At 39.1% G+C, this 11,192-nt stretch overlaps 1 protein-coding gene across 1 annotated transcript; it reads right to left on the bottom strand.

Moving 5' to 3' along the window:
- Positions 1-6,975: 6,975 nt before the first annotated feature.
- Positions 6,976-10,957, bottom strand: LOC137655377 (uncharacterized). Its single transcript, XM_068389269.1, has 3 exons — positions 8,616-10,957; positions 8,060-8,294; positions 6,976-7,011 (listed from the first exon to the last, which is right to left on the bottom strand). The coding sequence occupies exons 1-3, from the start codon at positions 10,955-10,957 to the stop codon at positions 6,976-6,978; spliced, it is 2,613 nt and encodes an 870-aa protein (XP_068245370.1).
- Positions 10,958-11,192: the final 235 nt, after the last annotated feature.

The following is an 11,192-nucleotide window of genomic DNA, read 5'->3' as shown; positions in this document are numbered from 1 at the left end:
CTTTAAGATCCTTAAGGATGAGGCCTAAGTCATAACTCGAATTGTGGGCAAAAACAGGGAGATGTGTTTTTTGTTCGCGGCATGATAAATTACATCGCCTACAGTACGCCCCAATAAAATTGTTATTATGACTGGCGTGGTCATGATGTCTATGTTTATCGCTCCCGTCTTTGAATGGTGACTTGCACAATTGGCATACGCCCTGCTTAAGGAATGCTCTCTCATCCTCCTCTGTCATATGAATGGGGAAAGTTCGCCATCGTTTTCTTATTGTCTCCCAACAAGCATTAAGATTGGCTAGAAACTTGTCAACGCAATCGTTTCCGCAATAATAACTAGAAGCTACTCTTTGACCACTGCAATCGAAAATGATGTAGCAGTACGCTATTGATTTATGTATTGCCTCTACACCATACGCACCAGGAGATTTCTCTAAAGCCGATTCCATATCAAAGACGCAAATATAGGAAAACTTTTGCGTCTTATGCTGATTTCTAAACCTTACTGTGCTTCCGACGGGGGGAAAATTCAATGTTACAGCAAGTTCACAACTGGCTTCATGGTGTTCTTGCTTAGAGGTTGATGAATGCTGCGATAGGCAGTTATGGCAGAAGTAACTAGGCTCGGGAGATCTTACCCGGGCAAAGGATTTCACGAAGGAATGAAAATCCTTAATGAGGCATGTATGTTCCCCATCTAAGAGGAGAAGAGGGACTATGTTTGGAAATTTTTTCATTCCGCGCCTCGACAATTGAAGCAGATACCTTCCGTCCGCGGATCTTTCCATTTCGTAAACGTAAATGGAGATACGATTTGCCGACTCGAGGCGTGAAATGTCTTCCCATTGGATGGGGAAGGTGAGTCGGGTAAAATTGACGTATTCCGAGCAACGTTGAATACTATTTACAGTGCGGGAAATATTTCCCCAGTGGGGTGATGCCTGTTGTTTAGCGATAAAGTAGGCAGCCAGACACTGAATTAGGCAGGAATTCCCAATTCCAGAGGGATTAAAAACTGCCTCACTTCCGCGGACTTCTTTCTTAGGAAAAATGTATGCACCCATTCCAGCCATTACAGCTTGGCGGTGAAAAAAGAGTTCAAAACTCTTGACGTCTTCAACTGTCCACCCACTCCCCCTTAATTCACTGCTTATTTGTGGGAATTTATTTTTAATAAAAGTTTCCCATTTATCCAAGAGCTTATTGATTTCACCAGCGTTAATAATCGTCGCTGGGAGCCAAAGCGTCACGGGTTCGTTTTCCGTTTCCCCCAATTTTTGAAAGCTTAGTTTGGTCATACAAGAGTTCAAAAGTCCCACAATCTTGGCTGTAAATGTTTTGTTTTTAAAATATTTCTGTATTCGTACACTAATATCATCCCTACAAATTACCATAAATAAGGTTGGGTCACCTACTGAGGGGACTGTGAATTCTTCAACAACGTACAGGTAATTGAAGGCTGACTCTCTATTGATGAGGGTGAGCGTGTGTCCTGTGGTAGGTGTCGAGGGAGATCCCCCAGGTATGGGAGGTTGCCCGCGTGAAACTTCTCCTGTTGAGGTTGTAGCAATTGCATGCTGTGGTGCTAGTGTTTTTTCAGGTAATTCTCCTCCACTCGAAATTGTGTAATGAGACGATGTGTTTTCAGATAATTCCCCTCCCGGCGTAAGAACTGGAACGAGAGAGAAATGCTACTGTTATAGTTTTTTGAAAGGTCTAAGGCAACTTTTAAGCACGCATTGTAAAGCCAAATTGTAACACACGTAATGATTATCAATACGCAAAAGGAAACTACCGAATCTCTATCCCAGATCTTATTCTACTTAAACTCCTTCCTTTCAGACTAAACTCACAATAATCGTGAGGTTGAATATATAAAAAAAAAAAAAAGATAAAGGTACTAAACATTACATTTTTATATTAACCCTGGAAAGGTACGGTGGGTCGTCCACGACCCCGAGCGTCAAAAAAAAAAGAGGTTTTTCTCACGTGACTCACCCCCGTGACTGAATTTGTGGGTGATCGACCTGCAGTAGGTGTCTCCCCTACACGCTCTAGTAGTGTCCAGATGTGCATTGCTGTAGCTGTACTCCTTCCCCGATTTCTGAGACGCGTCGGGGTCGAGCGCGACCGAGTTTACCCTTCTAAGGTAATTTGAATAATTATCCAAGTTATTACGTATTATGAAATTGTCGTAGAATGGTGCAACTTGTATAGGTTATCAGTTGTGGAAAGTCTTGGTGGATTGTTTGGCTACCATGTGCATGATTTTTTTTTTAGTTAAAATGTCGTTCATCACCACGAGGACCATTTTACCGCGACTGCCCCTTTTTAATTTTTTTTCATTTTTTTGCCAAGTCATTTTTCCGTAAGATATTGCCAAATAGTGTCGTAAAACTTTTGCTTTTTTAGTGTTGGAAAGTGTGTCTAGATGATCTGGCTACCCATGCGTGACTTTGTTTTTGTCAGATACGAAGTAGTTATTGGTATATTGGGTATTTAACTGCGGTTGCCAATTTCTGTTTTTTTTTCAATATTTGTAAAAATTTACTACGTAGTAAGGAATTGCCGTATATTATTGATTTTTTTTCATGTTTATATGTTAGAAAGTGTACCTTGATGGTTGGGCTAACACGTGCATGTCTTTTTTTTATTTGAGATGCCGTATATTAGAATGTTGGGCATTTTTCCGCGAGTGCCCCTTTTTATTTGTTTTGCATTTTTTTGCTTAGTCATGTTACCGTAAGGAATTGGCAAGTAGTGTCGCAAAACTTATATTTTTATAGTGTTGGAAAGTGTTTCTAGATGATCTGGCTACCCATGCCTATCTTTTTTTTTAGCCAGATATGGCGTATATATAGGTATGTGTTCGATTTTCCTGTGATTAACATTTTTTCGTTTTTTCCCATTTCTTTCAAAATTACTACGTACTAAGGAACTATCACAGAGTAATGATTCAATTAGATGTTTATTTGTCGGAAAATGTGCCTCGATGGTTTGCCTAGCACGTGGCTGAATTTTTTTTTTCTGAAATGCCGTATATTAGAATGTTGGCCATTTTTCCGCGAGTGCCCCTTTTTATTTGTTTTGCATTTTTTTGCTTAGTCATGTTACCGTAAGGAATTGGCAAGTAGTGTCGCAAAACTTATATTTTTATAGTGTTGGAAAGTGTTTCTAGATGATCTGGCTACCCATGCCTATCTTTTTTTTTAGCCAGATATGGCGTATATATAGGTATGTGTTCGATTTTCCGGTGATTGCCATATTTTCGTTTTTTCCCATTTCTTTCCAAATTTCTACGTACTAAGGAACTATCACAAAGTAATGATTCATTTAGATGTTTATTTGTCGGAAAATGTGCCTTGATGGTTTGCCTAGTACGTGGCTGAATTTTTTTTTTTCTGAAATGCCGTATATTAGAATGTTGGCCATTTTTCCGCGAGTGCCCCTTTTTATTTGTTTTCCATTTTTTTGCTTAGTCATGTTACCGTAAGGAATTGGCAAGTAGTGTCGCAAAACTTGTATTTTTATAGTGTTGGAAAGTGTTTCTAGATGATCTGGCTACCCATGCCTATCTTTATTTTTAGCCAGATATGGCGTATATATAGGTATGTGTTCGATTTTCCTGCGATTGCCACTTTTTCGTTTTTTCCCATTTCTTTCAAAATTACTACGTACTAAGGAACTATCACAGAGTAATGATTCCTCTACATGTTTATTTGTCGGAAAATTTTGTTTACTTCTTTTTTGATTGAATATCATCAAATTTTTTTAGCTAAGATATTATATTGTTTTACATTTTTTTTTTCGATTTTATTTCCCTTCAAAAAACATTTTTTGGGTCAGAATTTTAATTTTATAGTCGTAAAATAATCGACAATTATCCAGCAACCCACCATACAATTTTTATGCATATCCAAGAATAATTAGATTAGTAAATAACACCTTGAAATTGACATACCCTTCCTACATTTCAAGTGGCAGATTAGGGAGTCTGAGTCAGTGTGGTTGGCGGCCATTTTGTGGACATATCCGAAGCGTAAGTTGCCCTATCTATATATATTCTTGTTCCCTATAGAATTTGTGATATTTTGGTATATTTTTACCTGCATAAATATCATAATATATATTAAATATAAGTATTTTTTTACGAAATTTCTAAGTACTCAAAAAATTACCTTTAGATATGGCCCCTGATATAAATGTAATTTACAAAATAATGAAGAATTTTTTACATATTTCTATTTTAGGATAACATATGTTTATTCCCTAAAAAAATTAGCCACTTCCTATTTCATTTGGGTACCCAAAAAAATTCATGAAATTTGGACAAATTTTTTTGGCCAAAAAAAGTTACCCTTTTTTCTCATTTCAGATCTTCACCTCCATGGGTCTGACTTCATCCAAAATACATCAAGATGTGTCCTAAACATTCAAGAATCAATTCCTAAAAGGATTTGTGTATATATGTTTAAATTTTTTTTTTATGAATTTTTATGTAAGGTCTTTTTTTTCTACTTAATTTTTTAAAATATTCATAATAAATAGTTTTTCTGCAGATGAGTAGTATTTATCTTTACAGTTGTTTTAAGCATTCATTGAAGTTTTTTTAGGCAAAAGAAAAAAGGAGGTTACTGCAAAAACTGATTTTTCAAGAATTTTTTTTGGCGTCGGGGTCGAGTGCGTCCGAGTATACCCTTAAAGGGGTGTCCGAGGAGCGTACCTATCCAGGGTTAAACAGTACTTACTTGCATAGTGTTTCTTTCTTTTTTTGATAGGGAGGTGAGACTCGCTCTTTTCATGTTTCCTTTTCGTACAGCGTTTCTCTAAAAAAGAAAGAAAGAAAAGTAATTACTATTTCACGACACTTAACATAATCACAAAAGTAATCGCTATTTCACCGACACTTAACATAATCACAATATTCACAGCATAAATATTTACGAAATTTCACTGATAAGGATACTGTATATTATACCTGACGAGGAATTTTCCATAGTGTAAATCACAAACGCCGACTGCTGGGTGTAACGGCGCCGAGGAAGCGCACACACCAAACTGGATAAGTTGGGTCCCCCCGAGGGAAGCAGTGACGGGAGGTAAACGTTTAAACTGTAGGCGTATCGGAGGGTGAGTCCTTAAAACTGTAGGCCTGGGTGTGCATGTGTGCGTTTACGAGTGCGCGCTTACTATATATACGGCCTAACCTAAGCCTTTGGCGCAAACGCCCGTCCGTCGTCGTGAGTGTACTAAATTCGTCCTTTGCCCGCTACCATGGAGTATTCATACAAGAACGACGCCCATCTGCTGGATGAGGAGATTACCAGCTTCCAAAAGTGTAAGTTTTTCAAAGTATTTTCATTGAAAGTTTAGATGTTCCTTAAAATAAGCAAATATTAAGTACTACGTTTCTTATATTATCTACCCACGTATTGTGTGTGTGTGTGTGTGTGTGTGTGTGTGAGTGTGACCCTTGATTATATTTCCGAAACTTATATTTTAATGTTTATTCCCATAGGTGTGTTTACTCCATTGCTGGATGAAGCAGGAATTCGACAAAACCTGTAAAATGTCCGGAAGGTAAGGAGGGACCTGCTAGAACACTTACAGGAAGGAAGGGGTGCTGCTAAGGAGATGCTGGGGCAGTTGGCTACCTATATGGTGAAGCCCCAACAAAGCATGCTACCTTCGACGGTCAAGGATAAACTCATAACAACCTTCAATGATCACGAGTCTACCATACAACTACTGGAGAATGCTCGCGAAGGAATTCTTCGGAGAGAGCTCTTCTACGAAGAATTTTTATCAATAGCAATTAAGAGACGGGAAGAAGAAGAGGGACGCCATAACGATACACCCGCAGAAGTTTTTTTAATAGCGAGGATAGAGGAGACGCCGTCATCAACGGGTGTTGATATCTCCATGGGTGCAGTGGGAGCTGCTAACGCGACTTATTCCGGGGACGTGACCCTGGAGCGTGGAGAGACACTCTCGGATTCCCAAGCGCTGGCCAAAGCCCTCGAAATGGAAGAGGAGGCGGAGAACATAAAGAAGAAGGCCCGTGAAATGGAAGCGGTGCGGGAGAGTAGGAAGAAGAAAGCCTGTGAAATGGAAGCAGAGGAGGAGAGCCAGAAGAAGAAAAAATCGAAAGGGGTATACAAAAACCCCAAGGAAAATACTCGTCCCTTTAAAAAAAGGGGTGAGAGTAACAATATCCCTCAAATGAAATTCGGGGGAATCAGTTTCCCCGACCCCGATGAGTATGATTTCCAAATATTGTAGGGGTGTGTTGAGCCATTAGGAAACTGATGGAACATTTATCCCCATCCAATTTAAAGGAAAATGATGGCCAGAATTATCAATGGAGATTTGTGAGTTGCTAAAACGACGTAAATAAAGCCGATCCGCTTTAGTTATCTATTTTCAAAATATCCTGTATGGTTATTTTACTGAAATGTTTCCTAATAATAAACTAATATTAAGTAGTATGTGTTTCTTTTATTATCCCCCCACGTATTTTGGTGTGTGCGTATGAACTCATCTTAGACCCTATCCCAAAATATTTTGCTTTTGTTTTATTATTATTATTATTATTATTATTATTATTATTATTATTATCCAATTTTAAAGGAAAATTATATCACGGTTCTGCTTTATTATCTTTAGCATCTTAACACTCGTTCATGTATGTATGTCTGTTCCTAATAATAAACAAATATCAAGTACTATGTGTTTTATTACACCTTCTCTGTAGAGAGAGAGAGCTTTGCCTAAAGTTTAAGATTACACGTCTGGGGCAAGTTGGAACAGGTGCTTAGCCCTTTCACGGGTTAGGCCTTTGACTCGGCTGTAGAGACTGTCTGGGCATGTTTTACCCTTATCATTACAAATAACTAATCATTACAAATAGCCCAGGTGGGACAACGTAATGGGTGGTAAGATGACTCAGTATTACTGTAGACGCGCTCTCACTACGTTAACGGTAAGGCTTGGGACTGGTACTTAGGCCTACCTAAGGGTGGAGAACGAAAGTTGAAGGGATGAACCTTTGACTCGGTGTAGAGGATGCCCGCGTTTTACCCCTATCATTACAAATAATTAGGGATTAGCGCCAGGTGCGGGGTGAGGCAAGTGTAGGCCTATCAACAGGTAGCGAACGGGGGCCGCGGGTTAGCCCTTTGACTCGGCTGTAGAGACTGTCTGGGCATGTTTTACCCTTATCATTACAAATAATTAATCATTACAAATAGCCCAGGTGGGACAACGTAATGGGTGGTAAGATGACTCAGTATTACAGTAGACGTGCTCTCACCACGTTAATGACAAAAGTTAAACCCGTTTTTGTAAAAACACCGTAAACCCGTTTTTTTTTTTTTTTAAACACCAACAATGTTTTGTAAACAAAAACCCTTAAATAGTGTCACACTATCTTTAATACCACTATACTATGATTTCACCCTCAATATTTGTAAACAAATTCCCTTTAATAGTAGCACACTATGATTACGTTCTCAAGGTTTTCTAAACAGTGCCACAGTTCCTGGACACGTATAAACACGTACGTACGTCATTACAAAGAGTTGCTTGATAATAACAAATGGTTACGTCCTCAATGTTTTGTAAACAAATTCCCTTTAATAGTGACACACTACCGTACGGTCTTCAACTCAATGTTTGTAAACAAAAACTTGAAATAATACTCTACTTCCGTAAACAATGTCCCTTTAATAGTTCCCGTACGTATGCCATTACGAACCCTACGACCTTCAACTCTATGTTTGTAAACAAAAATAATATTCCACTTCCATCAACACCGACCTACTGTCGAAACGAACGTCCTTCAAAGCAATGTTTGTAAACAAAACTCTTTAAAAATACTACACTTCCGTCAACAGTAAGCCTCTGTGACCTTGGGTGAGTGTGTACGGCCATACCATCTTTTCCGGGTGAGGGTTACGAACGTCCTTCAAAGCAATGTTTGTAAACAAAACTCTTTAAAAATACTACACTTCCGTCAACAGTAAGCCTCTGTGACCTTGGGTGAGTGTGTACGGCCATACCCTCATTTCCGGGTGAGCGTGTACGGCCATACCCTCATTTCCGGGTAATCGTGTGTGGCCACCCCTTTCTGAGGGGTGATCGTGTGTGGCCAAAATAGTACTACTGACGTGATGTCCTAGGTAGATAACTTCAGCCTTTCCAAATTCGCATTTAGAAAGGTTTACCACCAAATCAGCGTCAGCAATTGCACGAAATAAGGCCCTGATTCTATCGACATGGTGTTTCCAGTTGTCACTGAAAATAATTATATCGTCCAGATAAACTACACAACCCTTCAATCCATTCGTGATCATCCACATCATTCTCTGGAAGGTACTGGCTGCGTTACGCATGCCAAAGGGCATGACTTTACATTCGAATAAACCTTCAGGTGTTATAAATGCTGATATTTCTCGTGCATTTTCAGTCAGAGGAACCTGCCAGTAACCTTTTAAAAGGTCTAACTTACTAATATACTTGGCATTACCAATCTTATCTATGCAATCTTCTATGCGAGGCAGAGGGAAATTGTCAGCAACTGTTAAGTCGTTTACTTTCCTGTAGTCAAAACACAACCTGTCTTGTCCATTTTCCTTTTTCACTAATACAACCGGGGAACTCCAAGGACTGCTACTTGGTGTTATCAAGTCATTCTCCAACATATAACTGACTTCCTTTCTCACAGCTTCAGCTTTCTGTGGACTTAACCTATAAGGGGCTTGTCTAATTGGCTGGGCATTTGGCTTTAGTACCACATCATGTTGCAAACTACGCTCAAGACCAGGAGTGTCCTTAAATATTGACGGATGTTCTTTGAATAAATCCTTAATATCAGTAGCTTCCTGAGCATTCAGATGTTTAAACAAACTATCTGGATTACACAAAATTTTAGAGTTTTCGCCGTTCCATCCATATTCTTTGCTTTCCACTTCTTGTCCATTACATATTTTAGGTACAACAACTGAAACAGATTTAACAGTGTTAGCTCTGGAAAAATATTTCTTCATAATGTTAATATGACACAACTGATACTTTTTCCTCCTCCCTGGAATTTCCACCAAATAATCAACATCATTCAGTTTCTTCTTAATCACTGCTGGACCTACAAACTGAGCTCTAAACTGACCTGGCATAGGAAGTAACACTAGTACTTGTTCTCCTGCTTCAAAATTCCTTACTTGAGACTTTCTATCATAATGAGTTTTCATTTTAGCCTGCGAAGTAGAGAGATTATTTTGGGCCCATTGCCAAATGCTCCTTAATTTCTCTTTGAAAGACAAAATATAATCAAGTGAATTAATTTTACCACTACCCCCTTCCCAATGTTCCCTTAATAAATCAAGAGGTCCTCTCACATTGTGTCCATAGACCATCTGAAAAGGAGAAAAACCTAGAGATTCACTAGGGGCTGATCTTAAAGCAAAAAGCAATAAAGGCAAGTATTTATCCCATTCCTCAACATGGTCTAAACAATACTTAGTCAAAGCATTCTTCAGAGTGGAGTGAAATCTTTCAAGTATTCCCTGACTTTCGGGATGATATGAGGATGCCAAGTTGTGTTTAATGCCAAGTTCATTCATTTTAGCCTGGAACTCCCTACTAGTGAAATTAGAACCTTGATCCGACTGTATCTCTCGAGGCAAACCATAACGAGAAAAGAAGTCCATGAGATGCTTAATTACAATACCACTCTTAATGCCTCTAACAGGTATTACCTCAGGAAATCTAGTGGTTCTGTCCATTATTGTTAACATGTACTGAAAACCTGTTTTGGTTTTGGGTAAAGGACCCACAATGTCAATAACAATTTGCGTGAATGATTCTTCAACAGCTGGGATAGGAATTAAAGGCGCTTTAGTAATAATCTGGTTGGGTTTTCCAACCATTTGGCACTGATGACATGACTTACAATGTCTGACTACATCTTTCTTTACAGAAGGCCAAAAAAAATTATCTTTCACTTTGGACAGTGTTTTTCGTATTCCTAAATGACCACCCCATTCACTTTCATGAGCCTCTTGCAAAATAAAATGCCTAAACTTACTAGGTACTACAATTTGTTCCCTTACCTTCCACTCTTCATCAGTAGATGCGGTCACTGGACGAATTAATCTATATAACACATCATTCTTTAATACATAACTTGCTTCACTTAAATCATCCTGTTCCTTTAGCTGTTCTGCTTCTTCATATATACTTTTCAATTCGCGATCTTCTTTTTGAGCACTAATTAGGGTTTGCCTATCTGGAAACGTGCAACTAAAATCTGTAGGAAAGTCTTCAGATATATTAACCATAGACTTTAACGAAAGATTTTTTTTCTGCTTGGACTTACCTTTCTTTGTCTTAGGTTGAGTTTTGGTTTGGAAGCAGTTTTCCAAATTTACATCAGCTTCTCCTCCTTTGACTTCCTCTCTAGATTGGGCTCGGGTTACAGGAACAACAGGTTTAACATTTACCATAACACGTTCATTAACCACACTAGCCCCCTTTCGACCTTCTGATGCACAGGCTGTGCCACTACCTTGCATCACATCATTGTCTATCAACAAATCCACACCACTCACAGGCAATGCACTAACTACAGCCAGTTTCAACCTACCAGTTACCAAAGGAGATTCCAAATAAACTTCTTCCACAGGCCAAGATGTTACTGTATCTGGGAAACCCCCAAGCAACACAAAATCCTGACCTTTCCGTGAGAAATCTTTAGGGAGAGAGGTTTCCAGAATGCATGACTGGCACGAGCCAGTATCCCGCAGCAATGCAACGATATTACCATCAGTTGCCTCAGATCCAACTTTCACTATACCTCTAAAGACAAAGTCTTCAAATTCCTTACCATAAGGCATGCTCCCACTCACCTCTCCTTCAAGACTAGAAGACACAGGCGGCACTGACCTACAATCCATCAACATAACTGGTTTAACCGACTTAGTTACTTCAGGACAATGTGACTTAACATGGCCCTGCTTACCACACTTATAACAATGTCCCGGGCCTGCCTCGCACCCCTCGAAGGCGATGAAGGACTTTCTCTACCCTTTATTACTTCCACCTTTTCCACACCTGCTTCCCAATGAGTTTTCTTCTTACCATAATACTTGTGTGACAAAACAAACCTGTCTGCTGCCTTTGCTGCCTCATTCACAT

The sequence above is a fragment of the Palaemon carinicauda genome, chromosome 16, assembly GCF_036898095.1.
Source record: "Palaemon carinicauda isolate YSFRI2023 chromosome 16, ASM3689809v2, whole genome shotgun sequence".
Classification (NCBI taxonomy): Eukaryota; Metazoa; Arthropoda; class Malacostraca; order Decapoda; family Palaemonidae; genus Palaemon; species Palaemon carinicauda.
Note: the sequence above shows the minus strand (reverse complement) of the source record. Positions and strands in the feature narration are given on the sequence as shown.

Coding starts and splice junctions, on each gene's coding strand:
- LOC137655377 (XM_068389269.1), bottom strand. CDS start 10,957: ATGTTGATGGATTGTAGGTCAGTGCCGCCTGTGTCTTCTAGTCTTGAA. Junction 8,295..8,615: donor AAGGAAAATGGACAAGACAG/GTTGTGTTTTGA, acceptor AATTATTTTCAG/TGACAACTGGAAACACCATG. Junction 7,012..8,059: donor ACGCTCACCCGGAAATGAGG/GTATGGCCGTAC, acceptor CTCCACCCTTAG/GTAGGCCTAAGTACCAGTCC.